The sequence below is a fragment of the Loxodonta africana genome, chromosome 7, assembly GCF_030014295.1.
Source record: "Loxodonta africana isolate mLoxAfr1 chromosome 7, mLoxAfr1.hap2, whole genome shotgun sequence".
Lineage (NCBI taxonomy): Eukaryota > Metazoa > Chordata > Mammalia > Proboscidea > Elephantidae > Loxodonta > Loxodonta africana.
The window spans coordinates 50760683-50782070 of NC_087348.1; the positions used below are offsets into that span (position 1 = coordinate 50760683).

Genomic DNA, 21388 nt, shown 5'->3' on the forward strand with positions numbered 1-21388 from the left:
ATTCAGTAATAATAACGCACTGTGTTTATCTGGGACACAACTAGATCTTTCGTGCTGACTTCAAGGTCCCAGTACAAAATCCTGGATTCAGATCCTGTGGATTTATCACACCCACCGGAGGATATTGGCTTTATAACCCTCTGAATGGATTATCCTCTTCCATTAGAGCGGGCTTATCCTTTCCAAAAGATAACATCTTGTTTTTCTGGCCTGAATTTCTCTCAACTTCTTTCAAAACACAATTTGTGAAAACAATGTGTGAGAACACAAGACAATGGGAAGTGGCTTCTTGGGAATATGGCAATAAATATGTCGGGTATATACACTAAAAAATAGCTAGTGGTATTTACTCGGTCCTTAAAAAGATAGTATTGGGATATAATAAATTTGATTCACTTTTCAACCTCTCAGATTTCTCAAGTAACGCATATATGTTGGCAGCCCTTAGTGGATCATGCTAATTTATTTGTAAATCATCAAAGGAAAGCATAAAATATATGTCTCCGGTCAAATGAATGGACTGGAAAATGGAATTGGGCAATAGCAATTATCTTCCTACGCCAGAAGTAAACATGTCAACAGAGTGACAAGGGCTTTGTCCCATCTCCTGGCTGAACTTTGAAGAGTGAGATGGCTAATATCGAGGGACCCAGCTTTGCAGTCCTTTCTCACAAAGTGTTCCATGACTCAAGAAAAGGACAATGTGCAGCATGACACAGAGAACTAGGTCAGAATAATATTTCTTAATGGAGATTACTACAGTGCTATATTAATTACAGCAGTGGTCCAGAATTTTCTGTGCCTTGATAGGCTGTATTTTTAAATAGGCACCCATTTTTAAATTTAATGTGATATAAACCTGAGTTCCAAGGAATCCCTAATATGTAAGTCGTAAAAAATGATGTGGGTGAGAGGAAGCAAAATGTGTGCGTATCCACATATACACCACAAGTCAGTGTTTGAAAGATGATCTTTGTGAACATAAAAGTTTATGCTGTCTTTGATTTGTACAGTTAAAAAAAAATACTTTAGCAATATTTAGGAATCTTGGAGCATAACATCAGAACAGAAACTCTGTGCCCTAAACTTGTATGTACTCTCAGGCTTTCTCTCTTGTTGCTCCACATAGAGTCTCCTTTTTTTTCTGCCTACATTAGCTTACCCACAATTCCCTTTCTTGATGACATCCCCACAACTTGTCTTCCTCTTCTCTTCTCCTCATTTCTGTTCCTGCCATTTCCTGAGCCTGGGGAGAGGCATCTTCCAGCTCTATAAGATGGGATGTGGGAATCCTTCCAGATTTAGCTCAAGGCCCCCTCCTCCATGAGGTTTTTTCTTTTTACCCCCATTAGAAATGAGTTCTCTGTCCTTTCTCCTACTGATGGTATCCTAGAGTAAGGTTTCTCAACCTCAACATTATAGACATATTGGACTGGATAATCCTTTGTTGTGGGGGACTACTCTACGTAATACAGGGAATGTTTAGCAGCCAAGGTCATGGAAGCTCCATAGATACATCGAAATTTCCTGAGGGACCAAATTTTTGGGCTGAGGGCTGTGGGGACCATGGTCTCGGGGAACATCTAGCCCAATTGGCATAACACAGTTTATAAAGAAAATGTTCTACATTTTACTGTGGTGAGTAGCATCTGGGATCTTAAAAGCCTATGACTGGCCAACTAGGATCCCTCTACTGGTATTACCCCTTCAGGAGCAAGGAAGAATGAAAAAACTAAAAGATACAAGGGAAAGATCAGTCCAAAGGACTAATGGACCACATCTATCACGGCCTCCATCAGACTGAGTCCAGTACAACTAGATGGTACCCAGCTACCACCACTAACTGCTCTGACAGGGATCACAATAGAGGTCCCAGACAGAGCTGGAGAAAAATGTAGAACAAAATTCTAACTCAAAAAGAAAGACCAGGCTTGCTGACCTGACAGAGACTGGAGAAACCCTGACAGTATGGCCCCCGGATACCCTATCAGCTCAGTAATGAAGTCACTCCTGAGGTTCACCCTTCAGCCAAAGATTGGACAGGCCCATAAAACAAAACAAGACCAAAGGGGCACACCAGCCCTGGGGAAAGGACTAGAAGGCAGGAGGGAACAGGCAAGCTGGTAATAGGGAACCTAAGGTTGAGAACGGAGAGTGTTGACATGTCGGGGGGGGGGGGGGGAGGTGGTTAACCCATGTCATAAAACAATATGTGTACTAACTGTTCAGTGAGAAACTAGTCTGTTCTGTAAACCTTCATCTAAAGTACAATAAAAATTTTAAAAAATTGGGGAAAAAAAGAATGTTTAGCAGCATCCCTGACCGCTACCCATTATATGCCAGTAGCACTCTCCCCTCCTCCCCTGCTGAGTTATAACCATCATAAATGTCTCCAGACATTGCCATATGCCCCCTGGAGGGAAAAATCCTCTCATTGGAGAACCACTGCCAGAGGGCTTTGCTCAAATCAACTTGAGGTTCTGGAGAGCAAAAGTTTTGGTTCATGTTCAAAATTATTTGAGGATTAATGAATAAAAGAGATTTTAAAATAATTACCAGTAGAGAATTTCTGAAAACTAACACATTAGGTTAACTTTCTGGGTCAGATCCCCAGAAAACTACAAAAAGAGACTATATTATTGCCTTTCCCCTCTTAGAAAGTTCTTTATGGAACTATAATTTTAATATTACTCTCTTGGCTTTACTGTGGATTGAAATGAGAAACCACTAGTTAGAGAATCCCTCTGTATCTTTTGAAACATTGTTGAAGTCACTAACCATTGTCTGATGACCCTTATGGAAAGACCACTGTGATAAATTACCCTTCGGGAAACTAGAAAAGAGTACCTCTTTAGAAAAAAAAAAACTAGGTTCTTCTTTCCATTGCATGAGAGATATGTAACTGGTGTTATTTTCTCTTTTTGACTTGGCCATCAGGAAGCCCAAAACTAAACTTTGTGCTCAATTATAGTAACTGTTCTCATCCTTTAATCTCTAATAATTATCCAATCTTTTCTTCTTCCCCCAGCCCCACTTTCACCCTTGCTCTAATGGCTTTCTTAAATTTACTATAAAATTTTAAGCTGGTGGAGTCCTTATAATTTGCCATTAAAATCAGTGCATTTCGGGGAGTAAAAGGGGAGTAATTATTCAGCTGGGACAAAATAAAAATGTGGTGTCACTCTAGAAATAAATAATGAATATAACAGATAACAACAGTTATTCCATTCCCAGGTTGGGGATAATTAAAGACAAACATATGCCCTAAATAGGGAATCAAAGTTATGCGCTTCTTATTTATCTTGTGTCACATCTGCTGATTAGAGTTTAATATTTATTATCTCTTGGGAAATTTTGTAATTAGCCTCTGTATTGGTGGAGAAAAAAAAATGAGGCTTTCTGAAATGTACTTAATTTCTACCAAACGGGACAGGCGGGGGGCGGGGGGGCTTTAGATCTGGAACAGTGATCACAATAGAAGTTTCATTTGTTTGTGATTTATGGAGACTTGGAATAAATGCACTATTGACCAGTATCAGGTTTCTAATGACTCTATCTTGTTTTTCCTAAGCAACTTCTCATAAACTTTTGTAATATCTTGAACAGCAAGCTGATACTATGTTCATGTCTATTTACAGAGCTATTAATAAATGCTATGTGGGAACTCCAGGAAGAGAGTAAAACTGCTTTTTCTCTCCATTGGTGGAAAACAATTTCCTGCTTATTTTGAAAAACATCCGATGACCAAAGTCTTTGATATATGCTGGGTATTTTGCAAAGAAACCCAGGGAAAATCAGTTGGATTAAAATTTTTAACCTGAAGAGCTCATAGTGAAAAAGGATACCAATGTCGAGGCTTTGACTGTCAAGTCTTTCATATATGAAAGGGTGAGATTTCAGTGATACAGTTGAGTTTAAAAGATGGCCATTCATTTCTCTGTGCCAGAACTATGCTCCTACTCAGGCTCTTGCTGGCTGATTGTTTTTTGAAGCCACATTTAATATTCTCTGATTAGACAAATTGAACCTTTAATAACTACCATTTATTGATTTCCTACAAGCACTGTGTAGGCACTTCATAGATTTTTTTTTTTTCAAAACAACTCTGTGAGGTGACAGCATCATGGCCCCATTTTACAGTTCAGAAAAATAAGGCTCAAAAAGAATAAGGAAGTCACCCAAAGTCATACAGAAAATACGTAGCAGAAGAGGGTTAAAACACAGCTGTGCTACCCCAAAACCCCCTCTTTATACTATTATGTGCTTCTAGAGTAATAAGCTATCAGTGTGATAATATAAAGTTCTGCTCCAGGCCCAGGAAGATGGCCAGAGAGGGTAACTGTACCAGCAACATGTAGTACACACTCTAGGCTAGGTGTTGTTCTGAAAGTACACACTCTAGTCTGGGTATTGTTCTGAAAGTATATACCCCCAAAAACCGAACCCATTGCCATTGAGTCGATTCCGACTCATGCGCCCCTACAGGACAGAGTAGAAGTGCCCCATAGAGTTTCCAAGGAGCACCTGGTGGATTTGAACTGCCAACCTTTTGGTTAGCAGCTGTGGCTCTTAACCATCATGGTTTCCAAAAGTGTACATATATCATCTCATTTAATTCTCACAACCACCCTATGAGATAGGAGCTATTGACTACACCCACTTTACAAACAGAGGAATAGGAAAGATCAAGTGATATGCCCACTTTTGCAAATAAGTATATTCCTGTCCATGGTTAGTTTACATGTTGCTGATTGCCCATTTATAATTTTCAAATCACTTCTGGGTGTTTTATTTTATTTTTTATTATCATTTTACAGACAAGGACACTGAAAAACCAAGAGCTTAAGTTATTTCCCCAAGGCCACAGTCAGTAGCCGAGACAGGATCTGAGCCCAGGTATTTTTATACCTAGCCCAGGGTTCTTTGTTCTGGATCGGGATGCACAGCTGATGTGCTGCTGTAAGGAACTACAATCCTAAGCTCTTCAAGATGATGTTAACCCATAGCCTTCTGCACCAAAAAGAAAGAATCCAAGCTTGGTTTTGATGCAAAAGCCTCATACTTCCTGTCTCAGGGTCAGGGTATAGGACAAAATGATTTCAATTTCCTTCAAGGAGGCAACAACCTTGTTCCTGTCTCTTCCCCCTGATCCAATAAGAGCAAAGATTGATGCCTCTCCTTCACTCACACCAATATCAATACAAAGTCTAGAATTTATCAGTTAATTAGAAGCAAAGAAGAAATTTATGTCTACGGAGATAATAACCACCAGTTACTGAGCACTTCCTAAGGGCTAAGAAACTTACAGGTCTTACCTCATTGAGTTCTCACAGCCTGAATAGGTACTGTTGTTTTTATCTTGAAGAAGAGAAAATTGAATTTTTGAGGGGTTTAGTAACTTGCACAGAGTCACACAGCTAGTAAGTGACCAAACAGCAATTTTAACCCAGCTCCATCTTAACAGCTGCCCTGCTGAGCCCATAAAGTCAAGCCACTTCACAGGCAGAGTTTTATCCAGACCAAGCACTCCAAATCCTTCAAATCCTTCCTGCATCTGGGCAGCAGAGTGGGATACTTTCTAAGCACACTAAAACGTGGCAGTGTAGATAAAAGATGGAGGAAACGAAGACTGTATGTTGTGCCCCCTCCCCACCTCACCCTCAGTCATTCTCTCCTTTAGCAGGTTCCCTTAAAGCATTTATCACTATCTGAAAGTACCTAAATTTATTTGCTTGTAATTTGTCTGTCATACCTACCGGAATGTATCCTCCATGAAAGTAGAACCAACCCTGTCCTGTTACTACTGTATCTCCAGCCTGGCACATAGGAAATGCAAATAAATAGTTGCTGTCTGATGAATGAATGAATGGCACCAGAAGGATGAGGCTGCCCCTGCTGAAATGAAAAGGAGACTATTCCCTTTATCTGGTGAACCCTTTGATTAAAAAAAAAAAAAGACAAAACACACTTCATAACAGTCATTTCTAAAAAGCAACCGATGCCCTGATCTGCCAGGATTTACTGAAAGCCAAGATTACAAGCTTTGCGAGCAATTGCTCCTTAAACACCTTGTGTGATTTTTGTCTGGGCAAACCTCTGCGAGGAATTCTGGCAATTCTCCTTCCTCATTCCCTCCCTCGCAGCCCTCTACTCCATGTCCACTTCTGGTGAATACACGTCCTTCTCTTGCCGACTAGCTGCGTATCCGGGTTGGTGGACGAAGATCCAGGTGGCTCTTCGCTAATAGCTCATCTATTATCTGTATGAAGAGCTGGTACCTTTTTAACTATATTTTTGTGAAGTTAAATTGACTTTTGGAAAAAAAAATGCCTTCTACATGAACCAATGGCTTTTGCCCTCTATTTATCTCTTCTTTCCTTATTCTTGTGCTCCCCATCAAATATATCCTGCATAGCTTTCTTCCAAAGAATTGCCTACTGCAGACTTCAAATGCCAACTGTTGAGGTTTTTCCCTTACTGTCATACTTCTCGAGCTACCACAAGACTAACAAACTGCCCTCAAGAATATTCCCTTTCTGATCTGCCATCCCCCACCCCATATTCCTAACTCAACTTTTGGATATTTTTACAACATAGACTCAGTTTGAAAGATAATACTGGTACCTTATTTTATCTGAACATTTATACACCGGGACCCTGGCGACGACTGACTTCATCGGGATACTTTATGGCTTAATACATCTGAATGATTTATATCTCGTTTTGTCTAAGCATTTATGCTAATAAATTTAACAGATTCCCCAGTACAACCTGGTTCTTCGTTTTTCTTCAGGGGGTCAAAGTGAGAGGAAAATAAAGCAGCGCGTTACTAAAGAAAGAAGGAAGAAATTGGCTCAACTGATTTAGAACATAAAGTTACAACACAAATAAAACCCCTGATTACAGTTATGCTGGAGTAGCAGTCAAAAATAAGTTCCTAGATCTAGATACATTTCTGTAATTAAGCTATTTCTCAAGGAGGGAATCACAAAAATGACAGAATATTTGCAGGCTAATGTACTGCGGGAATATTTAGGTCCTACGTAATTAAATCTACCACTGAGAAAAACTGTCAACTATTAAACTGAGTGCAGCCGGGAGAGGGAAGGGGAACAAGATAAAATCCAGTCTATAAAAAAGATTCCATTATCTTTTATAGGGTTTTTTAAAAAAGCAAAAGAAAAGAAATACTTGTAGAGAATTTTCCAAGATGAAAAGATTTTAAGATTGTGTGAGAATTTTTTTTTTTTTTACAGGTGCAGAGTAAATCCTGTTCCCCCCCACCCCTTGGTTTTTTCTTTTCCTCATTTTTTTCCCTTGGTGTTTGCAAAGTTGAATCTGGGGTCAGGAGTTCTAATTGTAACCTCAGACTGGAATTCCAGATGGTGCGCTCAGGACTGGAAGCAACTCTCAGTTCATCAATTTCATGGGCCTGTGTATCTGCTCTGGCCACGGCCCGGCCTCCAGCCCCACTGTGGCATTAATGCAGAACAAATTGAGACATATCCTCTATATAATTAGTTCCAGAATTTAAAAAGATTTACGGTACAATAATAGAGGCAGCACTGCGGAATCCTTTCACTGGGGACTCTCGGCGAGCTTGGGGACCATCTCACGGTGGCATCAGAACAGACGGGTAACCCCAACCGCTCCAAACTGGGGGAGAGTGGAAAATTTTGCACAGCGCGCCGAGCACTGCGCACCGGTTCCCTGACCCCCCAAACGGGATCAGAGAGAGTTCGAACCGTCGATTGGGGATTGATCAAAATATCCAGATAAATTTTAAATGAATTGAGGAGCCGGGGGGAGTGGGGCATCACAAAAGCCGTCCCCCCCCCCGCCCGCCTTTTTTAAATTTTTTTAAAGAAATGGAGCTGGGATTTGTACATTTCTACAGCCAGTTTTTTTTTTTTTTTTTTACAGCCAGCTCGGGGCTGGGAACCATTCTAAGCGCTGGCCTAGTGGCCTGGGGTGGGCAGATTGCTAAGAGTTGGAGCTGGCGGGGAGGGGAGGAACAGTGGTCAGAGTTTGTCCTGCGCGAGAGGCTCCGGGTGCAGGTCTTCAAGCAAGGCGCTAATCAAGCCCCTGCTCCTCCCGGCAGCGGGCGTCCGAGCCACTCCTCCTGATCGCAGTTTGCCTCCCCGGATGCGGGCAGGCGGCCCCAGCCCTTGACAGATCGCAGCGCTGCAGCGTGTTTATTCAGTTGTCCGCGGCCTCGGGGTGACACCCGGAGCGCAGCCCCGGCGTGCGCACTGGTCCCTGGAGCCGTGGCCTTAGCTGCCCAGCTCCATGCTAAGTCAGATGCCGCTGACAGCATCGGGGTGAACGCGCTGGTCTGCGGGTCGAGAGATGCTCACTGCCCCCTCCCACCCAGCCACGATTTTTTAATCTTGCAATAATCATACATCTCCCAAGCCGGGATGCGCTTTACCAGTGTACCAGAGCTTCCTGTGTCTCTCCCTCCCTCCCTTTTTTCTTTGTTTGGCCCCTACCCCATCAGCTCCAGCGAGGCAGAGGGGTGGTGGGTAAAGACCTGGTTTCAGCTCGGCTTTGCCACTAACCTGCTTCGTGTCTTTTTATAACACGAGTAACACATTTTGTAACATTTATGGAGCACATCGAGCAACTCTATCCTCCTATCATGACAACCCCAAGAGAGGGACACTGATATCCCATTTGACCAACAAGGAAACTGAGACTCAGATGCTAAGGAACTCGACTACGGTTACACAGCTGTTGGCTACATGGTGGAGCCGAGGTTCCATTTGTTGGCCACCAATCCCTTGTTCTTAATCACTGGCCTCCACAGCTAGCCTTTCCTCTCCATCTGGGCCTCAGTTTCCTTCTCTGTAGAAGCAGGTGTTGACTCTAGCTCTGAGAATCGGCGATTCAGACTGGCGTCCTCTTTGCCACAGGCCTCACGGACAAAAGACGAGCGGACTTCGAATTGCAGGAAGGAGGAGCAGGAGCGGGCCTGCCTGTCCTGGCCAGGAGAAGGTGCGACTATCTCGCGGCCCCGCTGTCTATTCCGCGGCTCAGATCAGGGCATCAAGACTTGCTAGGCGGGCGCGTACCCCTAGGTAAACGCTGGGCTCTCGCTGAGAACCTTACTCAGGAGAGAGAGTAGGAGTCGGAAGCATGGGGCGCCCAGTGTTTCCCCAGCTCAGGCCTAAGGGCGCCTGGGCGCACGTGCATGGGGGTGGGGGACGTTCAGAGGTCCCCTCTGGGTTCCTGGGGCTGTCTGACCGCAGGCGGCTGTGGACTCGCAGCACTTAGCTCTCGGACTCTTGGGCTGGGGGCGGGGATCTCTTCCCATCTCTTCCGACTGTGAGGTCGGAGCAAGGGGGGACCCTAGGGTTGAAGTGGGGATCGAACCTCTGCTTTCCTGTTCCCCTCCCCTCAGGGCATCTCAGGAAACAAAACGGAGAAGAGTAAGAGTGCCAAATTTGTAGAGGTCCTCTTATCTCCCACCCCACTCCCGGGCAAAATCTTTTTTTCTTTTTTAACTTAAAAGCAGAGATTTAAGCGCCTTGCCCTACCTGGGATGTAAAAACACAAAAATTCACATTCAAGCCAGCCGCCTTCCAAATACATCCCCCCCAAAAGGAGGGTAAAATAGAAGCTATCTTCATCTTTTCGTTTGGAAATGGAAATCCCTGACTGTTCAAAGGGCCCTCAATTCCCTCATGGCACCTGAGTCCTAGTTTAAAAAAAAAAAAATAAAAAATGACTTCGAATCCGAAATACAAGTGTGTGGATGGAGGAGAAGACTTGGCCCTGGGGTGCTCTAGGGGCAACTTCGTCCCGAGAAGTTTTACCTCGTGGATCCTTTTTCCACCCAAAATATCAAACCCATGTGCCCTTCAACCTTAGGGATGGGCTGTGGAGGGAGAGGAGCCGACGACCCGCAAAGAATATAGAGGGAAAGGAGCTGGCCTCGAGAGCTCTTTTATTATTTCAGACAAACAAACAAAACACTTTTACGTGGAAACGCGGCAAAGTCAAGCACCAAAAGCATCGCAGGGAGGTGTCCACAACTGCGAAGGTGGCCATCGAGCAAAAGGGTAGCACATGTTACCAAACTTGCTCTCAGGGTCTCCTGCGCCTCCTGGACCCACTGCCCCAAAAGGGGGGAATCGCGTGCCAGCTTGTGTTTCCTAAACCAGCACACGCTTCAGGTCGTCAGCCCGAACTCACCGCGACTGCGTTTGCTTGTGGAAATTAACTAAAACCAAGGGGTTAGAAAACGAAGGCTTGTTAAGCGCTCGGTTTCTTAGTAAAACTGCAACTATTTTGATTGTTGCTTTATAGGCACCATCTCTGGAAAGCCAGGGGCCCAGTCCCCGGCCAACCTGGTGCCGGAGGCCTCGGGGCGGCCGGCGGCTCCCGCCCAGCGCGCCTTGCAGTTCTAGTCTGTGCGGTCCGCGCTGCTTCCTCATACTCCAGGGCGTTTGCGTGGGCCCCTGAAACGCACTCCACTCCACGGTCCTGGCGCTTCTCCTTGCCTGTGAGCTGTTTCCGTAAACCCCGATAGATCCTGACCAAAGAACCAAAAAGACAAAACAAAACAAGAACCACCCTGCCCTGGGGTTCCGGGCTCCTGAAGAGAGGCTAGTCGGTGGGAGGAGACGGATTTGGCGAAACCACGCACCCGGAGCTCCCAACCTTGCGAGCACTGCCTCCGACGGAGGGCCGATGGAGGCTCTCCCTGCCCTCTCCTCAGTCTGCCGCGCCTCCTGGCCGGTTACTACGCATCCAGAATGGTACTCCGAACCGTTAGCACAGCCAGAGCTCGGCGGGAGCGGGACCAGGAGCGGCCCTCTCCCCGCCGGTTTCCTACCTAGTCCCCCCTCAACAATCCAGCTCGGTTCCAGGACGGTCCCGCCAGAATATACGCAGGCTCTGAGCATTTCCCAGGGGTGTGCTTCCCTCCCAAACTAGCGGGGGTTTCCCCAGCTTCACCGTAGAATTCGATAGTCCCCACTAGAAAGGACGACGAATTCCAGCTGACACCGGTTTTAAATAGGCGGCAACCTCCCTCCTCCGGGTTCAAAACTTCAAGTAACCAACCACCAGGCAATCGAAACATGCCCCATTTATCCCAACTGATGCAACCCTTCGCAGTCACCCAGCCGGGGCACATTCATCTCGAGCCCAGGGCCTCCGGAACCCATAAGGGGCCGCCCCCCAGTGACCCCGAGATTATGGCCAACACTCCAGCCTACCGGCTCCTGAACCGGAGCCGGACTAGCCGGAGCAGCGCAAGGGTATCCGCCTCTTTGAACTCCAGGAAAGTTCTCTGCGCTTTCTCGAAGTTCCCGCCCTCGCCGAGCCCACCTGCTCCTCCCTCCAACCCGCCCTCTCAGATTAACACCCCCCCCCACTAACCCCAACACACCCGGGTGCAGAGGGGACACTCACTGCTCACCTGGAGGGCCTCTCATCACCGCGAGGCTCCCACACTCTCGAAGTCCAAGAAGAGAAGGGGGGTTGCGCCCCACAGGCTAGTCGAGTGAGAGTGGCGAGTAAGGAGAGGAGGGTGTCTCCGAGAGAAACGCTCCCTCCGGCCCGCCCCCCGCCCCCTCTGCTAGGGCGCCCCCCAAGGAGCTGCGCGCTGCGGGGTCTGGCTCGGGCCGCGGTGTGAACGGAGCGGCCAAGCCTCCTGGCTCCTCCTCCTCCCCCGTCGCCGGCTCCTCTTATTTGAGCTTTGAGAAGCCGGGGGCAGTTAGGCAGCTAGGGTAAGGAGTTCAAGGCAGCGCCCACACCCGGGGGCTCTCCGCACCCCGACCGCCTGCCCGCTCCTCCCTTCCCCTTCCCGCCCTCCCTCCCACTCACCCACCCACCCAGCCAGCCAGAGCCGGGACGGCAGCCCAGGAGCCCGGGCCCGCCGCCTTTTCGGCGCGATCCTGGACTTCCTCCTGCCCCAGGAGCCGGCTTCCACGTGTGCCCCGGAGCAGGCGTCACCGCGCGCGCTCCGCCCGGGGCCCGGGTGCCTTCAGCAGCCCGAGCAGCCTGGAATTCGGGGTTCGGGAACCATCTGGGCCAAGTTAGGCGCCGCCGAGTCGAGCGCCGCGCGTCTGCAGGGCCGGAGGAGCCGCGGGGCGTCCGGGGCTGAGACACAACAGATGGGCTCCGACGTGCGGGACCTGAACGCTCTGTTGCCAGCCGTCCCCTCGCTGGGTGGCGGCGGCGGCTGCGCCCTGCCGGTGAGCGGCGCTGCGCAGTGGGCGCCGGTCCTGGACTTCGCGCCCCCAGGCGCCTCGGCTTACGGTTCGCTGGGCGGTCCGGCGCCGCCGCCGGCTCCTCCGCCGCCCCCTCCGCCGCCGCCACCTCACTCCTTCATTAAACAGGAGCCGAGCTGGGGCGGCGCGGAGCCGCACGAGGAGCAGTGCCTGAGCGCCTTCACCGTCCACTTCTCCGGCCAGTTCACCGGCACCGCTGGAGCTTGTCGCTACGGACCCTTCGGTCCTCCTCCGCCCAGCCAGGCGTCCTCTGGCCAGGCCAGGATGTTTCCCAACGCGCCCTACCTGCCCAGCTGCCTCGAGAGCCAGCCCGCTATTCGCAACCAGGGTAAGCCGGCCGGGGAGCGCCCCCTGCTCGCGGGGTGGTGGCGCCGGGGTCTCTCGCCCCGCGCAGGCTTTCCTCTTTCCTGCCCCTTCCCGGTCCCCAGCTTTTACCCAGCTGCCTCCTTGTGGGCCGCGAGGGCAGCGGAAGCGACGGCCGGCCGGGGAGATGAGGGGGAATGCCCGGGAGAAGGAGCAACCGCCGACTCCTTCCACAGCAGGGCGTGGAGCTGGACTGTTCGCATGAGCCGGGAGGCCGACTGGGGCCTCTCGGACCTTGGGAGATTCTGAGTTGCGGAATGCCGATGCAGTCTCATGATGCTCCACTTCAGGAAGAGGTTTTGCTACTTATGGCCCAACCAAATTGTGCCCAGGCTGTAGGCTTCAGGAGTCTAGCTTGGATTCGGAGTGGGACCAGCGTGGGATGAGCAGTATCTGCTGCCTCTGCCCCGCCGAGATGTTCAGGAGTCACTCTGGCCATTAAGTTGTTGGTACGCAGTAGGCGCACAATAAGTACCATGGAACGCAAGAACGAGTAAATGAACGGTCCAGCCACTTAACAGTGGTTTTCCCGGAACCATGCTCTTGTCCGCGTATGGCTCCCGCGCAAGTCGGTATAGAAGCGGATCTCTCCCAGGTTCCGGCTCAGGCGGTGGGGCGCGGCGGCCACGCGGGCTCGGGAGATGGACGAGAACACAGCTTATCCGATTCTGAGCTAAGGGAGATCGAGTTCTATCCAAGGGAGTGGACTGAGGCTGGAGCACCGGCGTTCCAGCGCCTTGGGCACTTCCTCATCGCATAGACGCGGGGCCCAAGACCCTGGGGTGAGAACAGGGCAGTTTATTTGTGGTCGTCAGCCCCTGTACACGGAGGGACACGACTGGATGTTTTCTCATCCTGCGCGGGCGCCCGCTTGCCCTCTTCCCCCGGGCCAGCGCGGAACCGCCCGTGCCGAGCCCCTGTAGTTAAGTCTATACATTTATTCTAATTCGATTTCTGTACTGTTGAGAACCTAAACCAATTCGGGATGACGCGCTATCTTAGGAAACTCTTTGCTAACGCAATGGCCGATGCTTTTCATGGAGCAAAAATTCGCGCAGGCTTAGGGACTGGGATGTTTTTAAGATGCGTGGGCATGGAGGAACTGAGTGTATAAGGTTTGCAGGAGGTGCGAGGCGACAGAGAAGGGCTCTGTAGGGCCCGCCGCCGCCCACGCCTTCTAAACGCGTCTCCCCAGGCCTTGTCTTCCTTAGTCCAGCCGGGAGCACCTGGCCCACCCGTCCTGTGAAACCGAAACCGCTCTCCCCTCTTTGCCAGGGGAATCTGGGATCCGCAACTCCTAGAGGAACCAACCCCAGGCCAACCCAAGGGGTCTCTCCACTCTAGGTCCTTCGGAAATAGAATTAGTGTTTTGAACTCAAAGGATGTCAGAACTGCTTAGTGGCGATCGCATCAGGCTGAATAGTCCGGAAACTACTGTTCCAGAATCGTGCCACCTCGAATTAGCAGGTTGGTGTTAGACCTTTGGTAAGTCTCCAGGTCTCACTTTCCTCATCTGTAAGAGGAGATGGGCGACCTGGAGATTGGGTTCCCCCTTAAGGTCTACACTGGAGAAGTAGAAACCCGCTTTTCTCGGCTTGAGAGACTAAGTACAGAAGTGGCAGCCCACCTAGACGACTGGGCCAGAAACAGCGCGGCTGGCAGGCAGGTGTGTGTTGAGAGCCAGCGTGTAGATGTGTGCTATTTGGAGAGGCCTAAAAAGCTGTTTGATTTAACCCCCTGGGGCAGAAAATACTACTTTGCCGTTATGTTTTGAGTCCATTTAGGTTCGGCAGTGATTTTTGGAACCTGGGCTCAGTTGCTTCGGTTTGAACTTCTGTGCCCAGCCTTCTTGAGGGCGGGGAGGTCTGGTGCCCAGGATATCCTCAACTGGCGTGGGTCGCAGGGCCCTGGGCTTTGCAGCCAGGGGCACTATACTTGGGGGGAGGGGCCGGATTCCTCTTGAGTAGGCAGGCTCAGTTGCCACAGAAAAAATGGGCTTGCAAGCTGGCCATCAGAACCTGCAGGTGAGTGAGCTCCTCCTTCCCTTCCTCACCTCCACCCGAGAGACAGGCCGAATGGAAAGCCCGCCCCAGACTCGGGTCTCTCAGCCTGTAAGCCAGGGTTTCTGTGGGTTTTGTTTTCTCCTGCAATAAAAACATAAATGGGTAGAGCATGCCCAGCCCTTTTTTGCTCACTCAGCAGATGGGAGCTGGAATGAGATGGGAGAAGCCACTCTAGCCCAGCTCTAGCATTGGCTAGCAGGATGGGCACTCTAGGTTTCCTGATTCCAGATTTATTCTCTGGATTACTGGGGTTCCTGCCCCCCACCTCAAGGAACTCCAAAGCTCCTAGAGCTCCACCACCTGAGCACAGATGAGGCTTGGGGGAGGCAAGGGCATCAGTCTTCTCCCAAAATGTGAGAATGGCCTTCAGTGCACAGTGGCCAACTCTAGGGGAGAGGATTGGGGGGGGGGGGAGGTAGGAGAGGTTGTCTCCAGATCCCTCCCTCCCCAAGAAGGTTTTTCAAGAGTGTTCATTTTTGTTTGTTTGTTTCTTAAATATTATAGGTGGCATTCCAACATTACCACTAAACATTAGTTTAGCAAACATTTACTGATGCCTGCTCTGTGCCAGGCACTGTGCAGGGCACTGGGGATTGAATATTAATTGAGACAACGAATGCTCCTCTAAAGCCTTTGCAACAAAGGCTCCTCTAGAGCCAGACACTGGAGGAGCCCGTTATTCTGGCTTGGAGAAATCCTGGCTCTGAGAGATTAGATATGCGACAGGTCTCTCAGTTTGTGGCAGAGCTGGGATTTGAGTCCTGACCATTCAGGTTTATTTGTGCCTACTTTCAGGGATCTTGGCCCCTCTGTTTAGATGGATTCCCTCTTCCCCACCTCCTGGACACCGAACCCATTGTAGTCAGTGTGAGGGTTGGGGGGCTGTCAGGGCAGAAGTAGGGGGAGGACCCAGGCAGCCCCAAGATAAATGCAGGCTTAGGGAGAAAAAAAAAGATATTTTGTCAGTCAGTTCTTGAGCCCCCTGGCCCGCTGGGGCGCCATACCAGGCCTTGGGATTGCCAGGCTCACCCCAGGGTCACGTGGGGAGACCACAGGTCAGCCCAAGAGCCAGGGGCGCCTCCCTACTGTCGCAAGGAGAGGGTATTTCGTTGGGGAACAGGTTTCCCGAAGCCCACGGCAGCCGCCCAGTTACCATTTTCACCAGTCATTCTGTTCCCCTCTGAGCATCTTCCAGGCTGAGCCGGCTGTCATCCAACGCCTCAGCTCCCGAGGCCGGACCAGCACAGGCAGTTCCCGGGCTCCTTCGTAGCCGCGAGCGGGAAAGGGAGGCGCAGGGCGTGTTCTGGCCTCTCCAAGCGGTCAAGGTTGCGCTCGCCTCCTCGGACTGGACTAACCGTGGGAAATGCGCTACCTTGGCCGCTGGAGCCTTTCTCTCCAAGGCCTGTACAAGGAGCCTTTGAACATTCTGCCTCTTCCAGCTGTCCCTCCCCCGGCCGCAGCCCCCATCTCTCCGTGCCAAACCCGTCGCCCCCCCCCCCAGCGCGTTCTAATCAGTCCCGCGTCCGATAAGCTTCTAATTAAGAGAGCCCTCCCTTCTCTCCACAGGTCCCTTTACCACTGTCCGTCCCAGGGACGGGGCGGGGGTGGGGCGGGGGGGTTCCGAGGCTGGCCCCTGCTAGCCAGGGTCTGCGTGTCCTATCTCGGAAAGGAGCTTGGGAGCCTCGCGGGGCATGGGCAGCCTTTGGTCCAAGTTCTGGGGCGTGGAGGCGAAGCGGCCCACGCGGGAGCTGCAGCCCGGGACCGACGGTCCTCGCCGCGCACTGATAGTTGCAGAGTTTGCCCTCGAGGACAGCGAGGTGCCCAGGCCACTGCCGGGTCATCGGTTCAGGAATGGAGAAGGGTTTGCCTAGAGACACTTTCTTTGTCGCTTCTAATTTACCTTCCCATTTATTTGAAAAATGTTTTTCCAGAAATTCAGCTTTTTTTCTGGGCAAAATGAGGTGACTGGAGCCAAATTTCTTTAGCAAGCTCATCGGTAGGCCTCAAACAGGGCCAGGCCTCCGCCACCAAAAGGAAGTCTCTGGAAGACTCTTAAGTTAGCTCGCTCACGCCTGAGAGCTAACGGGGCGGGGGTTATCTTTGCCCACTTAGCACGCGAGAAATGGAGGACTTCTGGGGTCATGCAGATAATAAAAGGTGGTGGCTTTTTAAGTCGTCAGCCTGCGGTGCATGAGACCTGGCCTGCCTTGAAGGGGGACTTAAACGACCTTCTCCCATGGACTCCCTCTGCGCGACACTCTGACATACCACACACCGGGCGGTGCCTCCATTGCCCTGGAGGGAGAGAGAAGTTCGGGATTCTTTGTTTTGTTTTTGATGTGTGTGTGTGTGTGTGTGTGAATACCGTCCTTTACCCTCCGTTCTGGCCTAAGTCTTCGAGGACACTTGTTGCAGAGCCTTTATCAGGCCTGGAGCAAGAGTGGAGGAGCGGGGGTCCGTCTGCCCTCTCCTGAGAAAAGAGTGGGGCGTGCAGACCCCGGGCGGTCGTTGGCCCAGAGGAGCTGGGGTTGGCGCTGTGGCCTAGAGCACAGGGCATCGGCGTCAGCGTCAGGGCCGCTGTCCTTGCCACGTGGCCTGAACCTCGGGCCAGAGACTATGGAGCTTGCGCGTGGTTAGAAGGGATCCACTTTGTAGTTCAGGGCTCCAGATGTAACCCTCATTTTAACTTGAGGATGTTTTCCCTGAGAAGGTAACAACAGTTTTCAAGAAGCTGACCATATGTTTAAAGCAACTTAAAAACAATCAGGAGAGCGCATCTTTCAACCCCACATTCCTTTTCCTACCTTCAGATATGTGGGAAAGATAATGCCCTCGGTTTCTCGGCAGGGAAACTGTGGCAGAGGACCTGTACGCTGCCATGTCCAGCATACTGTAAAAGAAACCGGTTTTCTTGGGGCGGGAGGAGGGTTACCTGCGCAGGAGTGGTCAGAGTAGGACCTACTGGGTGCCAGGTGTGCCTGAGGGGGTAGAGGGAGGGCTCAGGGACCAGGCCTGCGGGTCCAGCTGGAAGGGCCCCATACCTGCTCTCCTGAGGGCCTTAGGTGTAGTGGTGTCGGGTCGCGCAGCCCCAGACAGATAACATTACTCGGTAATTACTCTTCCGCATTGAAAGCCCAAGCCGCTTAACTGGCCTGGAGTAATTAATGAAAGTTGGTGCGCGGGCCCCTGATTTACAGCTCGGAGTCAGCGCGGGGTCACCCGAGTAGATTCATTTCACTCGCCCGCGCTGCCCTGGCGCGAGAGCTCCGGTGTTTGTTTTAGGGGAGAAGAACTTTCTGCACCGAGTAGGCGACGGTTTTTATACTTAACTTGCCGTGGGATCGGTGCAAAATGCGACAGTCGTCGTGGAAGACGACAGCGTAAATAAATTAGGAAGTGGCCGGGAGGTCAGGATAGAACTGTCCCGAGGTCATACCTCGGGGCTTGGGCCCGGCTTCTCGCCGAAAACCCAGGAGGCTGGGGCTGGATTACGCGCTCCGGAGGATCTGAATGCTGAGTAGGGGGAGGCACTCCCCCGCCCGGGTTCTGGTTCAGATTGGCCGCCCCGGTCTCTCCGAAAACCCGCTGACGCTATGCTTCTCCCTACCGCGCCCGCAGGATACAGCACGGTCACCTTCGACGGGACGCCCAGCTATGGCCACACGCCCTCGCACCACGCGGCGCAGTTCCCCAACCACTCCTTCAAGCACGAGGACCCCATGGGCCAGCAGAGCTCGCTGGGTAAGAGGAAAGATCTGGGGGTCCCTTTTCCTTTCTTCCGCGCTCCCCAGGAATTTCTAGCCCACGGCAGAAGAGCGCATCCAAAGAGGCTTTAGAAATAATTAGCCCAATTCCATTCTATTGGAAAGAAATGACTGAGTCCCACCAGTCCCATAGGATTTGAGGGGCAGCGCCACTCCAGCAGGTCTCCCAATGCCCAGTCCCGTGTCACCGGTGACTGTTAAGGAAGCGTGAGGTGAGAAGCTTAGCTCCTCACGATCTGGATGCTGTCGCCCTGCCCGTCCTGGGATCCAGGCCTTAGTGCCCCAGCTCAGCCTAGGGGCCCAGCCTAGGAAGAGGATCCCTCCCCAACCACGTTCCTCAGTGCCCGCGGCCTAGCGCCCCTGGGTCTCTGGGGCGCGCTCACCCTGCCCTCCTCGGCTCTCCGCAGGCGAACAGCAGTACTCCGTGCCGCCCCCGGTCTACGGCTGCCACACCCCCACTGACAGCTGCACAGGCAGCCAGGCCCTGCTTCTGAGGACGCCCTACAGCAGGTAGGGCACCGTGTCGGACTCCCCAGACCCGGGAGGGAGCGCGAGAACGTCCGACGCGGGTCACGCCGGCCCGCGGGCGTGCAGGGCCCGGGCGGCGCGGGGCGCCTTTAGCCCGCCTGGGTCCTTAGAGCAGATGACGTGGATCAGGTCTCCACTCTACTTGAAAGGTTTGTTTCCTTGTTTCCTGGTCGTTCTCACTTGAATATAGTGAGAGCGATTGCTGTTCAGAGCTGAAAAAGCAACGCTTTAAGAAGTGAATTTTTTTTAACGGTCCTTTGTAGAGAAAGGAGCCCTGGTGGTGCAGTGGGTTAAGAGCTCCGCTGCTAAACAAAAGGTCGTTAGTTCGAATCTTGGAAACCGAATGGGGCAGTTCTACTCTGTCCTGTAGAGTTGCTCTGAGCCGGAGTCGGCTCGACAGCAACGGGTTTGGTTTGGCTTGGGTTTTGCAGGGAAGATTTTAGCGTCCTCCTGACCAAAGATTAAACACAGAGCCCCTCCCACTCCGTCTTCTGGCTCCTCAAACCCCTCCTCGCCCACTGGCCCGCGGGCCAGACTCTCCAAGACTACTTTGAGGGCGCGTCCCCTCCGGACACAGCCTTCTTCCCCCTCGGTCACCGAGTCCCCAGCCACGGCTGCGCTTTGCGGATGTCTTTCCCAGCGCCCTGCTGACTGGCTGGGACAGGCCTGGGACTGTGCGGGACGACGGTCACAGCACTGCCCTGCGGAGAGACCTTCCTCCTATTCGCGGGAGGCGGAAGATGAGCTACTTTTCCCTCCAACCGTTTTTCTCTTCCCTTTTCCCGGATGTGGCTCCCCCTCCACCTTCTCTCCCCAAATTTATTCTTCAACTTTGGGTGAACTTGGCCGGCGTCCCGCGCCTCCGATAGGGTTGCCTAGTAACTGTAGTGCACACACCAGCCCGCGCCGGGCGGGAAGGTGGGGCGGGGAGGGGGAAGTGGCGGCGCGCGACCTTTGCAGCCCCCATTGGGCGCGTATTACCTCATTGTCCCTCCCCCCCTCCCCCGGGGTGCTGAGGGGATCCTGATACCGACTGCCCCAAACCCATCCCCATTCCGCCACCCCTCCGCGCGGGACCCGGGGCTGACGTCAAGGGAAGGAGGCAGTGAGGTAATGAAGGAAGGAAAAGCTCCTGCCCTGGGAGATTGGGTGGGAGAATGGCCGTCTGGGGGACCTCCAGTCCCGCAGGTGGAGGATGGGCAGCAGCCTTCTTAGGGGCCCATCCCACTGTCCCTCCTGGGTTTATGAGATTGAACCTGGCACTAATCTGCCCTCCTATGGGGCGCTCTCCCTCCCCGGAACTCCTAGGGAGTTACAGAGCCGCACCTCTTCAACTTCTGTGCGCTCAGGGCGCGCGGTAATTTTGGAAACCTTTCTTTTTGACCTGGAAATTTGGCAGATGTACCAGAATCGAATCTCGGAGATCAGGATCTCTCTCTCTAGCTCCATTTTCTTTTCTGTCTAAAATTGGGATGTTCTCAAAAAGATTTGCTTGGATTTTGTTTGCCTTATTGTATTTGGTCGGTATGAGTCGGAATCGACTCGAGGCACTGGGTTTGGTTTTGGTTTTGTGTATTGTATTTGGCCCCCTGAGTCGGCCTGCCCAGAATGAACACCTCCCCAAAGCCTTTCTCTACCCAGTCTTGGGATCTAGTCTCCCTTCCCAGCCTGAAATAAAGGTGGATGTATTGTTGTTCTGTGTGTTGAGTCGATTTTCGACTCACAGTGACCCCCACAGGATTCCTGGTCTGTAATCTTTCGCAGAGCATATTGCTGAGCCTTTTCTCCTGGAGACCTGCTGGGTGCGTTTGGACCACGAACCTTTTTGTTAGCAGCCAGCAGGTAACCATTGCACCACCATTATGCCACCAGTGCTCCTTAATGTTATACATACCGACATTGAATAATCAGTATGATGCGAGTTTACTTTGAGGAAATTTCCAGAATTCTAGTTCTCTCTTTTTGCCCTGAACAGTTCTTTCCTCTCAGGTAACAGAACTGAGGAGTTCCAGCTACACACATTTGTGTGTGGATGTGAAGAGCAGTGAATAGGAAATACCTTATGGAAAGTGACAGGAACTGGTCCCCCATCTTCCCTGCCTCCCACAGTTTGAAGGTGGGCAGAATTATGTCTAAAGCCCACCCAGAAATCATAGTTGGATGAAAGCATGAGTCTCTTTAACACAATAACTAAGATTTATTGTCTGCTCACCATGTGCTGCTGGGCACAGTGCTAAATTCTTCACTCATGTGTTGTCTCATTTAATCTTTCTGAGGACTTGAAAAGGTGGGTGCTATAATATAATCTCCACCGATGAGAAAGCAGGTTCAGGGGCTTGATACTACGCAGCAAGTGAGACTCAGAGCCAAGATTTGATCGTTTGTCTCTCTGACTTCAAAGCTGGTCTTTGCTCTGAACCACTGAGGG

The 21388-nt window shown here is 51.2% G+C and overlaps 1 protein-coding gene across 1 annotated transcript in view; it reads left to right on the top strand.

Annotated features, from left to right (window-relative positions):
• The first annotated feature begins 11087 nt into the window (after positions 1 to 11087).
• WT1 (WT1 transcription factor) overlaps positions 11088 to 21388 on the top strand; it is a 54701-nt gene continuing 44400 nt past the window's right edge. The window contains 7 exon segments of the mRNA XM_064289441.1: positions 11088 to 11267; positions 11504 to 11638; positions 11730 to 11813; positions 11815 to 11884; positions 11887 to 12570; positions 18287 to 18409; positions 18840 to 18942. Coding sequence (XP_064145511.1) covers positions 11088 to 11267; positions 11504 to 11638; positions 11730 to 11813; positions 11815 to 11884; positions 11887 to 12570; positions 18287 to 18409; positions 18840 to 18942 — 1379 coding nt within the window.